The sequence below is a fragment of the Camelus bactrianus genome, chromosome 3 (genome assembly GCF_048773025.1).
Source record: "Camelus bactrianus isolate YW-2024 breed Bactrian camel chromosome 3, ASM4877302v1, whole genome shotgun sequence".
NCBI classification, from domain to species: Eukaryota; Metazoa; Chordata; class Mammalia; order Artiodactyla; family Camelidae; genus Camelus; species Camelus bactrianus.
This window is the reverse complement of record NC_133541.1, coordinates 23,718,191-23,742,322: the sequence shown is the minus strand read 5'-3', so window position 1 is coordinate 23,742,322 and position 24,132 is coordinate 23,718,191. Positions and strand designations below refer to the sequence as shown.

The window sequence follows — 24,132 nt, the reverse complement described above, 5'->3', positions numbered from 1 at the left end:
CTGACCTGAGTTGCTATACAACTATATATTAATAATTTTTTTTTAAACTTGACAATCCATAATTATGCTCTTAATTTACTTGTTTCATGAAAAAAAAAAAGAGCAAAACTGTAGTCACACCTTTTTTGGAAAAATGACTGATTTTGCTGCAAATCAAAACTTATAGGATGTAACCAATTCTATAATGAGAAGTACAATTCATGTCTTATTTAATGGTAATTAAGAATAGCACTCTAGAATCTGACAGATTTGGGGTCAGTTATTAGTTCTTCCAACTTTGTTATTGGGCAAAGTAATCTAACTTTTTTTAAGCCTCAATGTCTTTGTGTAAAATAAGAACAGTATACTTGCCTTGTTGAGTGGTGAGGGGTCATTGAGATAATACACGTAAAACACTTAGAACTGGGCCCAAAGTTAGTGCCAAGTAAATGGTAACTATATATATAATTATCATCTGATCACTTGGCTCTAGAAATTGGTAAAGTAAAAGAAAAGCAGAAAAGGGAGTTAAAAGAAATTAATGAATAGAAAAATAGAACTACAGTACTATAACAATATTTGTAAATAAATGCAAGCTTTCTTTGAAAGGTCACACAATTTAAAAAGGGGCAAATCAAGGAAAGAAAAACATACATTCCTTTAGGTATAAGAAAGAATGTATTATTATCGGAATGAAGGAGATTTAAAAATTAAAGTATGTTGGTATAAATATAGATATTTTATTTAAAAAATTAAAAAACTTGGATGTGATGGGTTGTTTTCTATGAAAACAAAATTTACCAAATTCATACAAGAAGTATAAAATTGTAATAGGCCAGTAACCATGGAAAAAATTTTGAAAAAGTTGAATTTGTGTCACCTCCAAAAAAGTTTTAAACTGTTTTAGAACACTTACGAAGATGGAAGGAAAGCTCAGCTCATGTTGTGTTACCAGGAAAATCCACATGGCAAAACCTAATGGATGAAAACAAAACCACAAAACAGTCTCTCTTATGAATGTGGATATGAAAATACTGATTAGTATGTTAGCAAGATGTTTTCAGTTGTGTGTTAAAATAACTGAGAATTTATTCCAAGATTGCATAGGTAGATAGGTTAGTATTAGGAGATCTGTAACTATAATTCTTTGTGTCAAAATCTATAGGCTTATCTCTACCTGCCTATTAGATATTTAAAATAAAGTTGCATCTGTATAAAGTTGCGTCCATTTATGAGTAGAAACTTAGGTAAAGTAGGATTATATGCAGGCTTCTTTAACATGATCGAGAACGTTATCTCATGATGAATGTGACTGATCCCATCTCAGAAGAGCCAAATTTAATGTTGAAACCTTCTAGGCCTTCCCGTACAAGTTAGAAAAAAGGCAAGGAGGCCCCATTGCCTATCACTGTCACCTGACATTGTATAGCTTAATCAACAAGCAAACAAAAACACTGCATTCTTGTGTGCCTGAAGTATTGTACCGGCATGAGTGATACAATCACTAACCAGAGTCCCCACTTTACAGGAATAAGAATGTTCAGTGCTGTGAGGAGTGCTTTTGATAGAACAATTACATGTTGCTCTAGGAACACAGCAGCCAATAACTCAGTTTAGGGTAGTCAGAGAAATTGATGTTCTACTGATACCTGAAGTGTGTGTAGGAGTGCATGAGGGGAGGGGGACAGTAGGGGAGGAGAAGAGAGCAGGTGTGAAGGTTGCAGTGTGGAGAAACCATCTGAGAGGGTCAAGCCTGGAGGTTGGGAAATGAGTTCAGGAGGCCTTTGTTAGTAATCCATGAAAGAAATGATTGTGCCTAGACTGGCGCACTGACAGTGGCAGTGGGGAAAGGTTGAGGTAATTGAGAGAGATTGATGAGGGAGAGTCAGTAGGACCTGGTAACTGATCCTGAGGGAAGAGGAGTCAGCAGTCATTACCTGAGATCTAGAGTTCCCCTTAGGAGCCTGTAAACATTAGGAAACAGGTGAAAGGATGAGTTCAGTTTTGGGCATGTGGAATCTGAGAATCTGTGAGACGGCTGGGTGGAACTGTGTGGCGGTTATTTGGACACAGAGGTGTAAGGTTCAGAAAAGAGAGTCTAGCTGGAAATACTAAATGCCATGGATTAGATGAGATCAACTAGGAAGAATTGTTCAGTGAGAAAGGGCCTGAGGAAGAAGAAAGAGGAGAAGGAAGAGATGAGGATAGGCAAAAGGCCAAGATACTGTGTTGGTGGAAATCATTGAGGACCCATTTGAGGTCGATGGTTTTTAATGTTGAGTGCTGGAAATCTCTTCAGTCTGGTGATTTCTTCTCCAATGCTCAGTAGCTTGTGGAGAAGACAGAGACTTGGGTGCTGTGAGTCCTAACTGAGGCAGAAGATGAGAAAATAAAAATTACAGATACAAATACATGTAAAGGAGGAAGAGTTATTATAGTTTGAAATACAGCTTATTGTTTAGGAACAATTTCAAGTTTAGATTTTGAAATTTGATATACCTGAGATATCTACCTAAAAAGATGTTTTTATCCTGTTTTGAAATGTTGCTCTCAAAGTGTTTAAAAAAAAGAATATTAATTATTGTTTACAATAGACAACCTTGACCATCCATCATTAAGACACCTGCTTACAGGGGATGGAGTGAGGATGTCTTCTGCCCCTGTTTCTTGATGATAATAGTAAACATTTGGTGGGATTTTTAGTACACATCAAAATGTCTATGTCAAACAACCCACATTAACATTTAACTACTATTTACTAGCTGTGTGATTTTGGGCGAGTAATATAATTTCTAATTTTGTTTCCTCTGTAGGGGATGTTTATATCTGCCTCAGGACTCTTAAGTGTGTCAGTAGAGTGCTTAGCAGAGTGTCAGGCTATCAGTAAGCACCAAAAACAAATGAACAGCCAGAGAAAAACCACACCACTGGGAGCTAAGATTTTCCATTATTGGCTAATGATATTATTAGGAATACTCAAGAGATCAGCTAAGAAATATTAGAATTAACTGACTGAAGTTGACAGTTATAAAATAAACATACTATAATTAGTAGCCTTCCTAAATACCTGGAATACCTACTTTGAAAATATAATGGAAAAAAATGTAGGTTCGCTACAGAAAATTTAAATTAATTAAAATTAAATATCTTAAACTTAAAAAATGCATAGATTGATGTAAAGAAAACTGTAAATGTAGCCGATGACAAAGGAGGTGATATAAATGAATGAGGGCATGTCATATTCCCCTAGTGGAAGTAGAAGACAGGGTTGCCAAATACCAGTTTTCTTCCAAAAATATCTATGGTTTTAATGTAACTTCAGTGGAAGTACTGGTTTTAGAACTTTGTAAGGACTCACATTCTTCTTTGGAATAGAAGTGAGTATAATGAAGACAGATAATAATACAGGGGGGTACTTACTCTATGGTCTTAAAATGTTTTATAAACACATAGTAATTAAACCAATTTAGTATGGGTATAAGGAGATCAGTGAAACAAATATCGAACAACATTCAAGGAGATGTAAAATTTTACAGCTGTCATGACGTTTTTCAAATCAGAGGAGAAACTAATGGGACAGTTGATAAGCCACATGGAAAAAGAATTGAATTCAGATTTCTGCCTTGGATCTTGGAGAGATATAGTAAAAAGAATTTAATGCTAAAAGTACCTGAAGAAAATATAAAATCTTTATTTAACCTTAGGATGGGAAAGTATAACATAACATAGCAGGACTATAATCCTAAATTTAAAAATATTGGCATAGCATATTGACTGGGATGTTCATAAAAGAAGTGAACATGAAACATGCCATTTCAGTAGTGACAAGAACTGCAAGTTAAATGAGATACTCTTTTCATCATAGTGGAAAAGTTGAAAAACAATCATGCTGAGAGGATGTGTGGAAATGGGAACTTGCTTGTGGTCTTGAGGATAATCTAAACTGGTACTACCTATCTGTAGAGAAGCCTTAAAAAAAATACAGACTCTTTGTGTGAAATAATCTGACAAGTCTGCAAAGAACACAGGTGTGTTTACAGTAGCATTGTTTACGATGTCATAAACAAATGGTAACAACCTAAGTGACTAGGATCAGACTTGTCAAATTATGGTATATACAAATAGAATAATAATATGCACTTATTAAAAATGGTTCAAATAGATATATTGAAATAGAATGGTGTTCCTGATTTACTATTGAGTTGAGGAGGGCAGTCTATAGAGTTCCTTTTTCGTTAAAATTTGTGTGTTTATATATCTGTATGTTTTAACACATTTGTGAAATGTAGTAGTTATTTCTGAGTAGTGTTATAGGTTAATTTTTGTTTTGTTTTTGTTAATGCTTTATTATTTTTCTACAGTGAATGTATATACATTTTACTTGACAGTAATTTTTTTTCTGGTAACAAACCTAATGATGTAGGGTGTAATATATAGGCACTATATCAGTAAGTATTCAATATATATAATCTTTTTAGTCACCAGCCCTTTTCCCCCTGATGTATATACACACCTGCACACTCACATCTCAGTGGTAGAGTTGATAGAAAGAGTTAATTTGTGACTTTGAGCCACATGAAAACTTTCTTGGATAATAGTAACTTTGTCAGTGGAGCTGCAGAGTCTGCCAGCATAAAACTAATAAAGCAATTACTCTCTTTGGCTGGCTTCTCAAGGTCTGTATGATTCCACCCAAATTTCTTGGGCTTAATTTCAAATCTATCCTGTAGTTTTTTTCTCTCCAAGCACATCCACAGGATGGACCTTTGTAAACTTCAGGCCCCAGATTCAAGGAGATGGACTGTTTTTTCTCCTTCTTAATTGAGTTAGTATTTGTGGAGGTTAGAATTAGGCAAAGTTTTGGTTTCACTAAGCAGTAATACCCAAGTGTGGGCTTCCAGAGAGATGGTCAGGAGTGGTATAACTGGTTCACTCTTGGATTATGGTCCTCAGGCTAAATTTATGGCCAACCTGAGACCATGTTTTGTGATGTTCCCTTTTTTTTTCCCTTGGCAAAGCAAGATGTGGAGGATCAAAACTAGTATTCTCAGTGCTGAAATTGCCTCTATGTGGAGATTCCCAAGTATTTCCCAAATATCTTTCTTTTCTAGGAGTTATGGTTTGCTGGTTGGTACTGAACCTGCTGGATGCACACCAGAATTACCTGGGGAGAGTATTAAAAATACAGATTCTTGGGCCCCATCCCCGGACACTGTGAATCAGTAAGTAGATCTAGGGTAGGGCCTGGGAATTTGTATTTTTAAACAAGTAACTTCAGGTGATTCTGATGCCACCAGACTGGTGTCAGGGAATCACTGGTTGAACAAAAATAAATGTGGTGATTTGGCATGACATTTCTCCTTTAGGTGAAAAGTGAACTAAGCAGGTGAAATAGTTTTACAACAGAAGAACATTTTTAATAACTGGCCTCCTTTGCCCCCTTTTGAAGTCGCTCCCCAAGTAGGGAGAAGAAGAGAGCTCGTTGGGAGGAAGAGAAAGACAGATGGAGTGACAACCAGAGCTCTGGCAAAGAGAAGAATTATACTTCAATCAAGGAAAAGGAGCCGGAGGAGGTGCTGCCTGACAAAAATGAGGAGGAGGAAGAGGAACTTCTTAAGCCTGTGTGGATTCGGTGCACCCACTCAGAAAACTACTACTCCAGTGACCCCATGGATCAGGTGGTAGGTCTGAAGTAGGAGAGAAGCTGTGACCCAGAGCTTCTCAGCCTTGGGACTCCTGGCATTTTGGGCCGATAACTCTTTGCGGTGGGGCCTGCGCTGTGTGTGGTAGGATGTTGAGCTGCATCTCTGGGCTCTGTGCCCTGGTCTCCAGTAGGACCCCACCTTGTGTGATAACCAGAGCTGTCTCCTGATAATTGCCAAATGTCCCCTGGTGGGGACAGACCACCCCTCCCTCTGGGTTGAGGCGGGGAAGACTGTCCCTCTCTCCTGGTTGAGAAACACTGCCGTGGACAAAAGCTGTTTTATGAAGGCAAGAGCGCAGTGGATAAATAAAAGGATCTCTTCATTCTGCACTTTTTTTTTTTTTGAAGTATGGTCAGTTTACAAAGTTGTGTCAGTTTCTAGTGTACAGCATAATTCTTCAGTCATACATATACATACATATATTTGTTTTCATATTCTTATTCATTGTAGGTTACTACAAGATATTGAATATAGTTCTCTGTGTTATACAGTAGAAACTTGCTGTTTGTCTATTTTATATTAGTGGTTAGTCATTCTTTTTTTTTAATGACACCGCTAGTCTTAATACTGGTCATTTTGTAAGCTATCACTCACAACTGCTTTATGTAGTTTGTGGTATATATGTGTATGTGTGTGTGTGTTTTTCCCCCAAAATGGGGAATAAGGGAGAACTGAGTTTATCTCCTACAAGTCTGTCCTTGACCAAAGGTAAACACAGCATGTTACCCTGGCATATTGCTGGTTTGGTGGCTTGTCCGGTGTCACCTTCGATGGGCTCTCCAGAGACTGAGCACCCCTGCTGCTCAAGGCGGGGCTCCTGGGGCTTGGCAGCCACACCCCACTGCTGCGGGGGCCCCACCACCTCCCCGTTTGCTCACTTGTGTTCTCCTTTTCTTTCTTCCGTCTGTATCTTATTTTCTGTCGCTCTCTCTTTCTTTTCTCTCTCTCTCTCTCTCTCACTCCCGATAGGCGTTATGCCTCCATCCCATTAATTTAGGTGGGTTTGCCACAGGATAGACACACAGTGATGTTCATTGATTAAATGAATGAGTGAAGGAATGAACATCTACAGATTTAGGACAAAAGAGGTTGGAGCTGTTAGGTTTAGTGCATGGGAGAGAGAAGAGAGCATTCTGTTGTTTGGAATTTTGTGAAAATAGCTTCTACTCAGATTGGATCCTTCTCTGTGGGGAACTTGAGAGGCGGCTCCCTTACCTTTGGATAAAAGGGGTTTGAGAAATCTCCCCTGGGGGCATGATATTTTACTTGATAAATTAGAGCAAGTTTTAAGTCACAGTTAATGTGATACAGGGAAGGGGGAGCTCACGTACTGTTTTGGTGCCTAAAGTTTATTCCGTGCTTCTCATATTGTCTCATTTAATCTTCACAAAATTCCTGGAAAGAAGGCATCTGTCGCCTCAGAATGTTGTTTTAAATAAGAATGCTTGACGAAGTGTGACTTAAACGAGCTGGGTTTATTTTTCTCAATAAGCTGTCAGGAGGGAGGTGGTGGCCAGTGCACACCGAGCAGCTCAGTGATGGCAGAGCCCTAGGTTGGCATCGCCATCTTCTAGAGGGTCCACCGTGTTTGCAGCAGCAGCTCTGGGCATCACATCCTCACACACCTCTGTCCAGACACAGATGCAGAGGGCAGTGTCGGGGGGAACCTTCCTCTAGCAGCTTGCCCAGAGTGCCCATGGATCTTTCCCTCTGTCCCTTTCTTCAGAATTGCATCCTATGTCCTCACCAGGGATTCATTTTTCCATCTCTGCCATAACCAACCTCCACAAACTTCATGGCTTAAAACAGCACACATTTATTATCTCACAGTTCTGTAGGTCAGAAGTCAAACTTGGGTCTCACTAGCTAAATCCTGGTGTTAGCAGGGCTGCATTCCTTTCCAGAGAGGATCTGTTTCTTGCTTGGTCAGGTTTTTGGCAGAATTCAGTTCCTTGTGGCTGTAGAACAGAGGTCCTTGTTTCTTTGCTGGCTGTCAGGTAAGGGCTGTTTCCAGCTTCTAGAGGCCATGTGCATTCCTTGGTCTATGGACCCCTTTCTTCATCTTCAAAGCCAGCAGCCCAGATCGAATCCCTCTTGTGCTTTGAATATCTCTTGCCTCTTCTTCCATTGCACCTTTGGCCCCTGTTGGGAAAGTGTCCCCACTGTTAAAGGCTCATGTTAGATTGGGCCCACCCAGATCATCCAGGATAATCTCCCCATCTCAAATTCTGTAACCTAATCACATCTTCAGAGTCCTTTCTTCCATGTGAGGTAACATTCACTTTCCAAGGACTAGGACAGAGATGTCTTTGGGGTAAGGGGGCTGTGGCTCAGTCTCCCCAGATCTGAAGAGAATCATGGTTCTATTAGGAAGAGAGAAGGGGAGAATGGCTGCCTTGGGTATTTTTATTCTTAAAATAGCAAAGTTTAAGACCCTGGGGTTCAGAGCGTTTAAATAGGCAGAGCTTTTTTTTTTCCTTACATTTTTATGGGTGTATTGAAACTCAGTGTAGAAGGAAGACTGATAAACCAGAAGCCCAACATTCGCCTTTGCATTTGGGCAATGTTGGTGCAGCGAGGTGGTAAGAATGTCAGAGCCAAAAAGAAAAACAAACAAACAAGAATGCCAGTCAGCCCAGCGTCGCCAGTGTCAGTAGCAAGGTGGGGCTGAGGAAGAGCAGTTACCCTCTTTTGGGATAACTGCAGATTTTATGATTTGTTTTAATGTCCTTTTTTACAAAAGGTCTGGTCCTTAACATTTTAAAAATTACTAAGTCAAAGAATATGGACGTTTAAAGCAGTTTTCAACCTGGGAAGAGAGTGGGGAAAAGTAGAGAATTTCCTCCAGGAGTGCATTGCAGAACCTCGTGTTTGTGGAGTGTGTTAGTGTGTGTCCCTGTGTTTATGGGGTGCATGTGTGTGGGTCATTGGGATGATGTGGAAGATAGACCATCACTGACTTTCAGCGGAGGGGGTGTATGTTCCCTTGGAGGCTGTCAGGTGTTGTGAATTCTCAGGGGTTTATGATTTTTTGTTGTTGTTATATCAAATGGACATATGTGAACAATTCTGTTTCTAAATGTTGGCAGAGTACATTCTCCTGAGGACTGTGGCAGATATAAATGTGTGTGTGATTCAGAGCATCATTATCAGCACCGGGCATTTTGTTTTAAAATGTTAGTTAAATTGAGGGTGGAAAAATGGCATCTTTCTGTTACAAATCTTTGATTACTTGGTAAGGCCTTATGTCTCTTTGGTATGACTGTTATTAATATAGTTCCTAATATTGATCTTTTATTTTTCAAAGGGAGATTCTACTGTAGTTGGAACAAGTAGGCTCCGTGACTTATATGACAAATTTGAGGAAGAGCTGGGGAGCAGGCAAGAGAAGGCCAAAGCTGCTAGACCCCCGTGGGAGCCTCCCAAGACGAAGCTAGATGAAGATTTAGGTGAGTCAGACCCTGTGCTCTTTTATTATTGCTTAGTCCTGGACTTTGGGAATGTGTCATTGAGAGTCCCAAATTGAAATTTCCTCTTGTTCGTTTTATTTTTCTTAGTTACAGTCAGCATGTACATAGCAATGGAACTTTCTTCTTTTTAATCTTATTTTTTCCTTAGTTACATTCAGTAGGCTACATAAGAGATCTCATTTACAAGGCATGCTGACAGTTGTGGCCCCTGTAGAATTTTTCTAAAATCAGAAAGGACCAGGGGCCAGCCTCCCGTCCAAAGCAGGAGCCTGTTCCCGTGCCTTGTGCCGCTGGCAGGCGGGCCTCCCCTGGGGTCCCTCCACTACCAGGGTGCTCTGGTTTGATGAGGAAACTCCCTCCAGCTGTAGCCCAGCTCTCTTTCTAGTCACATAGTTTCCATAACTTTCTCATATGGTGGTCTGTCTTTGCCTGTGTGTATTCTGAGGTTCCAAGTCAGTGCTGAGATCTTTGAGGGGAAATTGCTTCCCACCACTTGGCGTCCTTAGTGCTAAGAGAGCGCTGCACCCAGGCCAGACACCCACGTGCCCTTCCCTGCGTGTTCGCTACCTCCCGGCTGCCCACCTTCGCTCTGTCTCCCTCGCTGAGAGGCAGCACCGTGGTGGGAACAGCACTGATGAACCAGCTGGCCTGGGTTTGAATCCCTGCTCCACCACCCGAAATGGCATCTGAGCGAGTGATTTCATCTCACTGAGCCTCGCTTTTCTCATCTGTAAAAGAGGGGTAACAGCAGCATCTATCTCATGCAGGAGCCTCGGAAACGCAACTGTGGAAAGGTTGCTTATTACTGTCTGTACTATGTTAATTTCTTGTAAGATTAATCTAAGTTCTAGGTCTGTCTTTTTTCTTTTTTTGTGGTAAAATACACATAACATGTACATAATGCACGTAAGATGTACCACTGAACCATTTTTAAACGTGCAGTTCAGTTGTGTTAAGTACATTCACATTGTTGTGCAAACAACCTCCAGAACCCTTTTCATCTTGCTAAACTGAAACTCTGTCCCCATTAAACAGCAGTTCCCCAGTCCTCCCCGCCAGCCCCTGGCGACCACCATTCTGTTTTCTCTCTGTGAATCTGACTCTTCTAGGTACTTCATATAAGTAGAATCATACTGTAGTGTATTTATCTTTTTATGATTGTCTTGTTTTATTAGCATAATTCTTGGTTTGTTTTTTTTTTTTAAGTTTTTTTTTTTAATGGAGGTACTGGGGATTGAACCCAGGACCTTGCACACACTCTACTACTGAGCTATACCCGCCCCCCTACTAGGTCTGTTTTTGTCCTGTCACTTCCAAGGACTGAAATCTTCTGTTGCTACTACTGAGGGAAAAAAATTTTCAATCTTCTGTCAGGCATTCAGAGCCTTCAGCCTGACGTTCACAACACTTCAGCCCCTTACTTCCAGGTATTTTTCTGCAGGGCCTTTGCTCCAGCCAGAGTCCACGGCGCCCTTGCCTCCATGCGTTTGCCTGCAGCGCCCCAGTTGCACTGCTTTCCTCCTCCCCCTCCGCTCAGGCCCACCACCATCCCGTGCCTGGGGCTGGCTAAAAAATCGTCAGTGACCTTTCCAGATCAGGGTGGGCTCACCACACCTTTTAGAATATGAAACCCAATACTGCTACTGCAGTTTGCATTGTACACCAAATCTTTCTGTGTAAAAAACTGGGTTTCTTTGCTTTCCCCACTAGACTGTGACTTAGCATTATGGGTTATATTACCTTTTCCGGCGTGGCTTAGCAGAGGTCTTGGCGTGGAGTAGGCATTCGAGTATTTGCTGGAATATAAACAGCCGTCCCTGCCTTTAGAGGTGTGAGTCATTTCAAAGTCAGTCTCCGTGCAAAACCAGCTTGCGGGTAACTTCAGCTTCTCTCCATGCTTTCCCGTCATCTCTCTTAGAGAGTTCCAGTGAGTCCGAATGTGAGTCCGATGAGGATAGCACCTGTTCCAGCAGCTCGGACTCTGAAGTCTTCGACGTCATTGCGGAAATCAAACGCAAGAAGGCCCACCCCGACCGACTCCACGATGAGCTCTGGTACAACGACCCAGGCCAGGTGCGCACGTTTTCATGCTCTAGCTGTGAAGGTTGCAGACCTGCACATCACGTTTATGACTCCAGGCTCAGAAGGTGCATGTTGGCTGGTACGGAACACTGAAAAAAAAACAACCCTGAATTTTACTCTCAGTGTTGGGCATCATTCTTCACATCTTATTTCTTTTCAGCTTCAGAGATCAGCTGCAAAACATAAGCACGAGAGCAACTGTTCCTTGAATCATGTTTGACGATGTTTGTAAATCCTGTGGTGGGGAGCAGGGTGATGGTGCTGCCTCATTAAACCTGTAGTAAACAGAAGGAGACAAATGGTGGGATGAGGGAGAGAGCACTTGTAGCTCTTTTTAAAAGTAGCTCATCTGGAATTTATCTCGCAGCCATACTGTAAAGAATGTCCTGATTCCTAAGGAGTTCCTAGTTGACAGTAGTCACAATTCCTTGTAACTCTTCCTTGTTAATAAGCATGTTTGACCTAATGACATCATAACTGGACACAGTCATTTTTATTTTTACTTACTGTTTTATGATGAATGCATAACACAAAGTAGTGTCTTTACAAAAGATTTGTATTTTACAAATATTCAACACGTACAAAAATAATATCTTTAATGCATATGAAGTAATCAAGCATAATAAAACATATCCCTATAAAAAAGATAATTTAAACTTTATATTTTGTAAATAAATTCATACGTACCATTCTATATTATTTTGAATGCTCTTCTCCTGGTTCTTATTAGATGACAGCTATCTACATTATTTTTTCCTGGATAGAATTAATATAGTTAGAATGTCGGACAGAAGTGTACTTTGTGGTCCCCTTTTGCTCTCTGGGAATTGAGCAGAAATGTTTGCAAATTGTCAATGCATTTTGAAACTTACTTTGATACATTAATCGTGTATATGATTTCTTTAAACAGCTTTAGTGAGTTATAACTCACATACCGTACGGTTTACACAATTGAAAAGTACAGTTCTGTGTTTTTTTGTATATTCACAGGATTGTACAACCATCATCACAATCTACTGTTAGAGCATTTTTGTGTCCTCTAAAGAAATCTTGTGTCCACTAGTAGTCAGTCCCCTTACCCTGCATGTGGTCTTTTTAACGGACAGTTGCTGTCACATCAGGAAGCCTATTCCTGGTGTCTGTGGGTTCTTATTATCATCAGAGATTTACCAGGGCCTTCTGTATAGGCTCAGTTTTCTGTTGAGTGTGTTTGGTTTTGTGTCCTCTGTACAGTGAAGCCCTACACAGGGCTAGTCTGCACTGGGGCCCAGATCCTGCTGAAGGGCAGGAATGTAGCGTGTCTGTCTGCCTCCCTGGAAATCAGTGAGCACTAAGTGATTTTCCCACACTTTCCATCACAGCAAGTTGTGTCCAGCATTAGGAGTGTGTTGCGAATTTCGAGGCAATCCTGTCACACCTGTTTTCCGGCTGTTCCTGTGGTGATACCTTCACATGGTATTTTATTTTGGTCGCCATGTTATTCCTCCGCTGTACCACCTGGAGCTTTAGATTTCCCCAAAAGATGAAGAAAGTTACAGTTTTTTACTTTAATATTTCTTTTCAGAGTTCTATTGAGATATTTTCATTGGGCACAACGTGTTACAAATCCCTATAACTTTAAAGAAATAACATGTATATAGAAATATATGTCTCATAATGTGTCATATATATATATAAATATATGTTTTTTACTTCACACAAAGAAAGTGAGAAATGAAACTCCACTTTCCCATTCTCCAAACTGATACTCTGATCTCCTTTTTGATTCCAGATTAATCACTTATACTGAATAAACTCATGAAACTGGCTTTCAGGCCCTTCAAGATTTTGACCTCAATTCTGCCTTTTTTATCTTCATACTTACATATATGGTCCATTCCATTTAGATGGGTCGCATGTCCCTGGAGCGTAACAGGATTTCTTCTCTCTTTTTTCACATGCCGTTGCCTTGTGTGGAATAGCTGTCTTGTTTTTCTAACCTGTTCAGCCCTTCATATTGTGGCTCCTTGAAGCCTGGACTTTTTTTCCTTTTTCTTTAAAATAACTAAGCATATCATATGTGTGTTAGTTTTCCCATCTGGAATCACTATTCCTAGTGCTTGCTTCAGCAGCACATGCGCTAAAATGAGAATAAATATTCCTTGACCGTGTGGACCCTGAGCTATGCATCACCCTCCTCCCCTCCCCTGCCCCCGCACTGCTTAGCTCAGCCGGCATCTTTCTATCCCAGAGGTGTTCAGGATTATTCACGTATTGAATCCCGTGCATGGAGTTCATGGCAGTAAAATGAATTCAGGTGAAAAAACACAGACTCACCTGATTAGTGTCGAAAGTTTTTCTAGTTCTAGTAGGCATTTTCCTCTCTCTGCTTCAGATACATTTAGGTCTCTCCTTTGAAAACATTTAATCTGCAGGTCACCTTCAAAGCATTCTCTGTGTTCCTTCAGAATATAAAATAGGCTTTTCTTTTGTGAAAGAGTCATTTTTCCTGAAATAAGAAATAGAAGGAACATACTGGGAAGTGGTAGAAGAAAATGGGGGCAAACAGGGCACTGACATTGACATTTTCTGCTTGGCTGCACAAATAAGTCGGGGACCCAGGCTTGTCATAGCGCTTCCTTTTATCAGACAGTATAGACAGTTTGCAGCTTTATTGGTTTGGGAACATCCGTTTAATCTCCTAACCGTGACAGCCTCTTCAGAGCTTCGGTACTCATGACATTAAAACCCACACAGTTTCCGAGGTGTCGTCGTGCATGGAGTGGATTTTCCCCCCAATAAAAACGAATTACATTCTGTTTCTGACAGATGAATGATGGCCCGCTCTGCAAATGCAGCGCAAAGGCGAGACGCACAGGAATCAGGCACAGCATTTATCCCGGAGAAGAGGTAACCGGTTCGGGTTATTATGTTTGTCAGCGCCGAGAAGCCAGAAGCAGACAGCTGCTGTTGCTCTTCTTTTCCTTGTAAATGAAATAATGCCGTGAAGCAGGCTTCTCATATGCCCTGATTGTCTCTGTTACTGATAACTGGAGAAGAAACGTACTTGGGTTTTGGGGGTGGACTGGGGCACATTATCAAGGAAACTTTAAAACGTTTGGAAGATTCATTGTTTAAAATAGGCAAGGTGAATTTGACTTTTAAAAAAAATTTTAAGTATCCTAAAATGATACGTACTGTAATACTTTTGCACGTTTTTTACGTTTTTTATTGATTTATAATCATTTTACAATGTTGTGTCAAATTTGCACGTTTTTATTATAAATGGTTATGACTCGCCCTGGAGAAATGATCTTACTGAGGTGCTATAAGGCATATCCTTATGTCCCCCCTCTTTCCTTGGGGGACATAAGGATATGCTGTTGTCTTTGTTAGTCTTTGTTGTCCTCACTCAACTGAGTAGCATGTGGATTGGATTTGTTTTATCTGTCACGCCCCAACCCCTGGTTCGTCAGGGACACTTGGATATGTTTGCCTGAACGAGTTGAATACTTCTCCATCATAGAGTTATATATAACTGCTCCTGCTCAATTATTTTCCTTCACTTTTTCCCCTATTATCTTTTCTTTTTTAAAGTTATTGTCACTAATCTCAGGATTGTCACTTTATGATTCAGCACATTACGTTCAGACGTAGTTTATGTAGATCCTTAATTTCTATTGAAAACTTGTTTGGGGCCATAACGGTAATCAGACTATGTGAAGTGACGGACATTTTGAACTGTTCACCTCACTTTTACCTCGTTTACCTTTGAGGGTCGGCAAGAGCAGTGAGGGACTGGGGGACGAGAGCTGTACCTTGTGAGTGTCCGCGTGCGTGCCTAGGCTGGGGTTTCTGAGGGCAGGTGCTGCAGTAGAGACAGTTAACACGGGTCAGGCAGGAAGAGTGTGGACTCAGGACTGAGCAGAGGGAGGGGTCCGCCTGTGACGGGCCTTTAAAGCCGAACTTGTTGGGATGTCTCGCATGGGGCTAGAATGGCCTTCATATTTGCATCTCCCTCTGTCCCCAGAGCGAGCCTCCTCAGGAAGGGCGCGGCCTTTGGGGAGGGGGTTGGGCAGTGGAGGCTGACCCTAAAAGAGCTGACGGCTGCACGCTGCTTGCTGAATGCTTCCCCACAGCTGGGCAGCAGACCTTTCCTTGAAAGGAGGTCGCAGTGGACAGTGGTGTTGGCCGAGGACTTCCAGGCAGGTGAACCCATCCTCTGAGTGCGTTTATTCCTATGGAAGTGAACGTCTGGCCTTTTCACAATGGATGGGGCCTGTGGAGTCAGTATTCCACCAAGTGGCAGTCTGGTCTCCTCAAGGACTGGTGCCGTCCTGGGGGCTCAGCACCGGCCATTGCAGGTGGCCGCTGGGCGCTCGGCTGCGGCAGTCGGCTTAGCCAGCTGAGCCTTGGTGAGTGGGGTCCGTGCTGTTGGGCTCACGCGAAGCCTCCATCTGCAAACCAGGGTTGGGCTCTTCCCTCTGCTTTCACCCCCCTGTCCCAGTCGTCGCTGAGGGCAGAGTGCTGGTGCAACAGTGGTGGGCCCCTGCTCGTGCAGTGGATTTGTGACCTCTGCTCCTGTGTGTACTGGGTTCTGGATGTATGCCCCCTCCATCGATGGATTATTGCTGGTCCCACCCAAACTTGTGCCTGGGTGGGACTGGTAGGACCCAGCTTATGATGGGCAGTTCCAGCCATATGTCTGTTTGCTGTCCTTGGGCCATGCCTTCCGTATCTACCAGGGCTCAGAAGCACCAGGAATTGTTTTTCAAAGGCATATAATTCTTCACAATAGATGGCGTGGCTTGGCTCCAGAACCCTGGAGACCAGCATGGCGATTCTCCCAGTGTGGCCACAAATTCCTCTCAGCATCTTTTCCCACCAATAGTGTAGGATTTGCCAAACTGTATGGCCCCAGCAGCAGGGCTGCTTGCACTGTGCTTTGGAACTGCTGAGGCCTTTCTCACCTGCGCCACACTCACAGCTGGCAGCCTTTTGTGCCACTTTATAAACGGGCTGCGGCAGTATTCCAGGCTGAGAATTCCAGGCTGCCTCCTGAACCCTGGGAGGCCCACCTGGTGTTGTGCTTCCTTCTTCATCGTGGGAGGTGGAAGAGGCAATAATTTTGTCTTTTCCTTCGGATGGATGTCTCAGAACTCCCTAGACTGCTGACTCCTAAGAATGATTTGGCTGTGGTAGGCCCTGAATCTTTGTAAGGTTATCTCACCCTTTGGAGTGTGTCCGTTTTATCAAGGCTTCTAGCTTGATCAACTTAACGTCACAGACGCAGTGGAGCAGTGTGATGTTCTGCAGTGTGCCAGCAGGTCAGGAGTGCCTTGGACTGCGTTGTACAGTGAGTGTCAGAGTTAACACAGCCCTGTGGCAAAACTGCCCATATCATCTGTCCCATGTGAGCGTGAACCACTTCTGATCAGAACTGGTCCTCATTCTGATTGGGATAGAAAAGAATATATTCAGCAAATCAGTTGCCGCATACCTTCCATTATGATGGCTCTTACTCCGCAGATCCAGGACCCAGTGTGAGGTGGCACCATCTACCAATTTTGTCAATTCCAGTGATACATTTTGGAACCAGGGAAATGACCACTGGGTGGATCTTTGGACTCAGTGGACCAACTGTAATCCAGACCTTGACCAAGATTTCATTTACTACCTTTGCCTCATATCCCCCATTCTAACGGGAATACCAGGATGATACATTCAGCCTCCGAGTATCAGTTGATTCAGATGCTGCGTTCGGTACTCCTTGAACTTTCTGGCTTTTTCTTTCCCAGTGAGTAGTTATCTGGGAACAATGGCCATAGGCCTCTTTGAGGAAGGACAGGACTGTTGTGACCATTTTTGCTTGTAGTGTTGAAAGGCCCTTTCTCCTGGGATCTGGCCACCTCTTCAGTCAATGGATTGAGTTTAGTAACTTGATCAGGTCTGGAACTGGGCAAGGGATCATGACTGTTAATTGGAGTAACCTGCCTTCCTGAAGTCTCTTTGTATCCCTTCTTAATTTCTTGTGTTGGTACAAACTAAGGTAGTACTCTTGTCAACCACTCATTTATTTTGTACTGAAGGACACCATATTGTGAAAACCACTTCTGTGATTCTTTGTGGATCAGATCCCTTTGGCTGCCACTTCGATCTTGCTGGTCATAATGATAATTGAGTGACCTGGCTTCTTATAATTAGCCCCATCATCTGGCCTCCCTTGTTTCAGAGTCCTGACCTCCCTGTTGCTGTCAGCAAGCTCTGCTCTGTGACCACCGCTCTTACTGTCAGCCCAGCCTGCAGAGGAGGCCAGCACGGGCCTTCCTGGGGTGCTGATGCTCCTTCATAGCACATTCCTATCAGCCTCGGTCCATGGCGTGTCCCCAGGGACTTCCCATGGGATGTGATTATCTGGTATCTTTTTCAGTCATAGATATTACGTCCATCCCAATGTACCCATTTCCTTGAATCTTCGCATTCCTTCCTCCTCTGTCTGTCATGGCAATTTTGGTATTTTCTTTCATTTTACTCAGCACAGGCTGTGGTTTCTTCATGCTTTAGGAGACATCTTAGTAGGGAGTTCCCAGCATATCCTGACGTCTTTGAATCCTGAATTCTCCCAAGTCAGTGAACTCTTCCCTGACCAGTTGTATGTTCTGGCCCTTTTGATCGCACCCGCCCAGCATCTGGTCCTGTGTGGACTCCTGCTGCCGCATGTGTGCCTTCTGGTGCTGGCTCCTTGCAGGTCCTCTGGAATAGTGTGTCTCCTCTCAGCGCGTCCCCAGCTGTGAAAGGTGAAACCAGTTATGCTGTGGAATGACGCTAATTGTAGCTCTGTTGGCCACGAGAGGAGACTAATTGAGTGCCGGGGGTGAGGACATTGTTGCCTTCACGGGCTTTCATTGTCTTCAGACGGGTGAGTGCTCGCTCTTAATAGACAGGAATGGGCCACCTCTGAAGAGGCAGAAGGTTTAGAGAGTATGGAGAATCAAAACCTGTATGTCCTCATCCTGGGTTTCCTTATCCCTGACCTTGGCATAGCAGACCTACCTTGTTGGATGGTAGTTAGTCCATAAGACACACCCACTCTGACAGGTAAGCCCTGGGCCTGATCCTGGCCCTCTCTGACCTCTCACTGAGGTGATAGGAACGTCTTTGTGTGCCCTCAGCAGGCCCTCTGGCTTTCACATCTGGCTTCCAGTTGCCTTTCCTCCTCTGCTGTTCCATTTCTGTAGAGCAGTGGTTCTCCAGGTGAGGCCTTCTGACTAATACCAGCATTGCCTGGGGCTGGGGACTTGTTTGAAATGCAGAATTCTCAGCTTGCCTCAGCTGCCGAATCAGAAACTCTGGGCATGCGGAGCAAGCAGTCTGAGAGGTAGCAAGCCCTGCAGGTGATCAAGACACACTAATGTTTGAGGACCTTGGCAGAGCATCAGTGGTGCTTAGCAGTAGTCATTCATCCCATTATCCTTACAGCTGCCATTCTCTCATAAACACCTGGTGCATTGCACTGCTTCCTCTGGTGTGGTCTCCCCATTGAGCATCTTTGAGAGTTTCAGTTGGCATGCTACCTAGTGCCAGGGGCCGTGTGCTCTATCTCCCTCCATGGTGGGCTCCTCATTGCCAATTGGATGGTAAGTGATTCAGCTCCAAAACCCTGTCTTAGCTCCTGCTTTCTTGGATCACTTCTGATACCAACTGTCACACCTTGGATTCTCCAGAAGCCGATGCTAAGATGAAATTTAGGGTGCATAAATGTTCCTTAGGGAACTTTACCTGTGAAATGAAGAAGGTGTTAGCAGAATTGGACAGAGGGATTAGTCCACCCGTGAATTAGCCCCAACAAAGCCCCCATCAACTCGAGGCATGAGTATTGCCTTTAAGTTGGGCTGCAGTGGCTGGGCCTGCATACCCCTGCCTCGCTCGGTACACACCTGACGTCGGGTGGGGGGCCTCTGCAGCGACACAGATCCTGAAAGAGCCGGCGGCTGGAGACTCTGCTGCCCGTGCTCTTCACAGTGGGCAGCAAGTCCTCACTCGAAAGGTGGTCTGGGTCGCACATCACCACGTACCCAGAGATACCACAGATGCTTCTAATGCTCGCTGTTTTCCTTTTCCTGTCTGTGCGGATTCTGTTCCACCGCCTCTTGTGCGTCCTGCACTTCTGGTTCCTTCTGTTTTACTCAGCATATTTAATCCTTTCACTTTTCTCCTTCCCTGTTAAAGCCTACTGCTATGACTTATGAGATTATTTTTCTTGCTTTTTTTTTTCTGTTTATTGGGAGGTTAGCCAAAGGTCAATTATTGTGTTATTTTGCAAATGAAAGGAAGACTTTCATGGAAGTTTAGATCTAGAAAGATCTATATGTTGTCCAAACCCCTTGTGTTGCACATGAGGAAATATGTTGAATAACCAGCAACCAGCCACCCTCTTTACCTTGTTAATGGTAGAATGAATACTGTTCTTTCTTACCAGTCTGTGGCGGAACACACCTAAAACCCCTTTTGTCAGATGTGTATCTAGAAAATAGTCTATTTTTAGATAACAGTATTTTGCTGCTTTACCCTTAAACTCATTTTTGTTTTTTCCCCTCAGGCTATCAAACCCTGTCGTCCTATGACCAACAATGCGGGCAGACTTTTCCACTATCGAATTACAGTCTCACCTCCTACAAACTTTTTAGTAAGTTCCTAACAAAATCAGGTTTCATTTATTTAAACATGTAAATAGATTCTATGTTTGTAAATAAGTTGAAAGGTGAATAGGCTAAGTATGGATGCAGTTCTTATATGTTCTTTCTTGTAAAAATATTTTATTTTTATGCTGGTAACATTGGCCTTTATCATAATGACTTTTATTTTGGCTTACTTTCATTATACTACTTTCTGTATCTTTTTTCATTTATGTTGTTGAGTACCCCTTAATAAATAGCTGGTGAATTAGGGAGCTGTTCATTGGAGCCATGGAGTTGGAAGAATGCATAGAACTTTTGAGCATCTCTTAAAAAACAGCAAATAACTTATATATATTAATCTAGTGACTCATAAATATAGCTTTTATGACAGTGATAATAATACCTAATGTTTGTTGGTTATGCTCCTAGGCACCATTCTAAATATTTGACATGTGTTAACTTACTAGCCTTAAATGGATGAAGTGGATATTTTTATCCCCGCTATACAGAGGGGGCACTAGTCCATGTTTTACAGGTGAGGTTAAGCAACTTGCTCAGGATTATTCAGGCAGTAAGTGGGCACAGTGGGGATTTGAACCTAGGCAGACTGACTCCAGTGTGCCTGGCTATATGCTGCTCCACTCTGCTGTATTGCCTTTTCTCAGTACAAAATTAATTAATTCCGGTTACTTGCATTGTCAAGAGATTGTAATTTCAGTATTAGATTATTAATAATTATCTATTTTAACAGTATTATTGAGATGTTATTAATAGACCATAAAACTCACTCATTTAAAGTATGTATTTCATGATACTTAGTCTTTTCACAGAATTGTGAAACCATCACCACAATCTGATTTTAGAACATTTTCATCATCTCCCACAGAGTCCCGTACTCATTAGCAGTTAGTTCTTTCCCACCCCGCATCCTTCAGCAACAGCTAAGATACTTTGTCTTTATCATTTGCTTATTCTAGATATTTCATATGAATGGAATCATAGAATATGTGGTCTTTTTGGCTTCTTTCACTTAGCATAATGTTTTCCAGATTCATCCATGTTGTAATATGTAACTTCATTCCTTTTTATGCCCAAATAATATTCCATTGTATGGACATATACTGTGTTTCATTTATCCATTCAATAGATGATGGACATTTGGATGGTATCCACTTTTGAGCTGTTAGAAATAATGCTGCTGTGAATGTTTGTGTACAACTTTTTGTGTGGATGTATGTTTTCATTTTCCTTAAGTGTAAGTCTAGGACTGGAGTTGCTGGATTGTGTGTTAACTCTATGGTTAATACTTTGAGGAACTACCAAACTGTTTTCCGAAGTGGCTGTACCATTGTTATTTCACTAGAAGGTCTTTCATTATATTCAGTTTAGAATAGCTTTGTTGAGCTGTTTAAGTGGGAAGTAACAGTAATATTGGAAAACAAATAACATTTGAATATTCTTTGGTTCCCCCTTAAGAACTTAAAATGTTAAAAGAATAATGTTCAATATCTATGTAGAAAACGTAACTTCTAGGTTACCAATCTTGATATCTCCACGTTTAGCATCCAGGATTAAAAATGGCAGGCTATAAGAATAGTGTAAAGAAGAGAGCCTCATATCAACATTTGTATCTTTTAGTTAAATTCAATTTTCAGGTGATTAAGATCCTTGACATTTGACATTATGCGGGCACTTATTTCTTACAGTGTTTGGTGGGTTGGCTTCTCCTTGCAGGGCCTGGAAATGAAGCTGGGAGGGATGAGCTTCTGGCACCCTGGGGCCTTCCACAGCCTTCCAGGCTGTTGCCAGTCCTGACTGACGTGACGCTGAATCTTCTCCACTTTGAGCTTTGGGTTGACTGTGTTGTTATCTTGTTCTCACTAGGACTTCTGTTAGTTCAGAAGTATATATAGTTCAGTAAGAGCAGGGCTGGTGATACTGTGGGAGTAAATAAGGTGAGTTCCTAGAAGATAAAGCCTTGTAGCCTCGTTTCTTTACAGCACCTGTAATAAACATTATCGATTGTCTAGTACACAGTGTTACTGAAGCCAGAGAATTCTACCAAGCAAGGAAATTCCAGCTAGAATTGAACTTTTGTATAAAGTTTCTCCTTGATGTTTGGGGAAATGTTAAAAGGAGTCCTTACATCTCTCCTGTTGGTTGCTTTGTGTCCTGTTGGATTTCTGCACATGCAAATCATGTTGTCTGTTTAATTCATACTTTGTGTTTCTGTTTGCCTTTAGACTGACAGGCCAACTGTTATAGAATATGATGATCATGAGTATATATTTGAAGGATTTTCTATGTTTGCACATGCCCCCCTGACCAATGTAAGTATGTGCTAACTGGCTGGCTTTCTCTTTCCCTGTGCCCCCTTCCTTCCCTTAATTCTTTCTTTTTGAAAGTCAAAGTGAGTTTCTTTTCATCTGACTTCTAAGTAACAATTACTTTGCGTCCCTCTGCCTGAGCTGCAGGAAGTTAGCGGCAGTGTGTGTCAGGTGGGAGTGTGACATCTGTGCTAATAAGTCACAGGTTTGGTCCGCAGTAAATGGTGCAAGTAAACGTGTGTCAGAATAACATTTTGAGAGTGTGAAAGACTGAAAAAGAAGGATAAACTGTGGAGTAATGTGTCAAAGCTATTTTGGGTTGGGTGTCCTTCAAAAGAAAGTTGGAAAGTTTTAAGGAGAAGCTATTATTTAGTCTCTGAGCAATAGATAATGAAACAGAACTTGTTCAGGATATCTGGAGCCTGAATTGATTTCATACAGCTTTCTGCTTTTGAATCCCAGGAATACGTCTTCTTTAAGAGACTTTGACATACAGATCTATGATATTTTTATACAGGTATTAAGGCTGCTTTGTTGGTAATCGGTTCAAATGGAAGTTCTGTGTCTGTGAGTCAAAATCTTTCTGTCTCAAAGCTGGCAGTCTTGGGAATTGTTTTACTTATTGCTTACTCCAGTTGGACGTAGAGTGGAATTCACTGGCTCAGGAAGGGAGTGTAGCTGTATGCTTTACCCAGTCTAGACGCTGCTGTAGAACTTATTGAATTATAGCTCTGGTGTATTTACATCAAAACAGAATGTTCTTTAATCCTTTTGGGTTTGGTTATAAGAAATTACATCTGCAGTTTGAAAAGTTATTTTAGTACTGTTTACTTAAAACATGAAATTCTGTTCCATTGGAGGGTGAGGAATAAAATCTTCGCTTAATCTTATTCCTTTCTATTATTACTTTTTGTTAGTAGACATGATTCTGTAGTAGTGATACTAATTTAAAACAAATTGTTTTCGTAATGAGATTTTCTTTATGCAACAATATTTTATCCTAGAGAATTTTCTTTGGGAAAATGATTACATTGTAAATGTAAAAATAAAATTATTTGATAATACATATGATGTCTACTTCTAGGGTGGACCATAATATAGAAAAGTATTAATATTGCACTATTTTTTATTGAAGTATAATTGACATATAGAATTATTTAGTTTCAGGTGTATAACATAATGATTCAATACTTGTATGTATTGTGAAATGCTCACCAAGATAAGTCTAATTAACATCTGTCACAATACGTAGTTACAAAATTTTGTATTGAATTGTTCTTAATCTTTATGAACAGGCACTAGGAAGTTTTTTAATTTTGAAGGTTTCTTTCTTTTTTTTTTTAACGTCTTGATTAGGCACTCAAACCCGTTGTTACACCAAATCTCATAGTCTTAGAGTTGGAAAGGCCTTTAAAAGTCATCTAATCCAACTGCACCCTATATAAGTACTTCTCTTTTCTTCCCCCAGAGGGCTTGCAGATACAAGAAATTTAGTTACCATGAAAACATTAAAAATTACCTATCTTATCTATTAATTCCCTACAAGTAATACAGATCTCACTTTAATTTTCAGGATCACCTTAAAGAAGGAAAACAGTACAGTTTGAGAGAGACCAGGGTTTAAACATTGCTGTGTTCCACTTACTAGCCGTGTGATTTGACATTGCAATTTTTCTAAACCTTGATTTTCTCATCTGTAAAACAGAGGTATTAGTTGTGACAGTCTTACTGGCTTTCGTAAAAAATAAGTGAGATGACACCCGAAAAGTGTTTATCACAGTGTTTGGTACACAGTACACATTGGCACTTATTATTTTGGGTAAGATATCAGACAGACCTAGGTTTGAGTCTTTCTTCTAATTCTTTGTTTGTTTGTTTGTTTAACTAATTCTCAATATTTATGTGACCTTGG

At 41.5% G+C, this 24,132-nt stretch overlaps 1 protein-coding gene across 7 annotated transcripts in view; it reads left to right on the top strand.

The window, feature by feature from the left end:
- The window catches only part of DROSHA (drosha ribonuclease III), a 104,224-nt gene that overhangs the window by 8,389 nt on the left and 71,703 nt on the right, over positions 1-24,132 (top strand). For 5 of the 7 annotated variants that reach the window (XM_074356671.1, XM_074356661.1, XM_074356652.1 and 2 more), the window contains 7 exons: positions 5,091-5,201; positions 5,429-5,660; positions 8,992-9,133; positions 11,073-11,227; positions 14,045-14,125; positions 19,815-19,901; positions 22,137-22,223. In XM_074356671.1, coding sequence (XP_074212772.1) covers positions 5,091-5,201; positions 5,429-5,660; positions 8,992-9,133; positions 11,073-11,227; positions 14,045-14,125; positions 19,815-19,901; positions 22,137-22,223 — 895 coding nt within the window. The remainder of the gene's footprint in view (positions 1-5,090; positions 5,202-5,428; positions 5,661-8,991; positions 9,134-11,072; positions 11,228-14,044; positions 14,126-19,814; positions 19,902-22,136; positions 22,224-24,132) is intronic. The other 2 variants (XM_074356700.1, XM_074356680.1) reach the window with 1 other exon arrangement.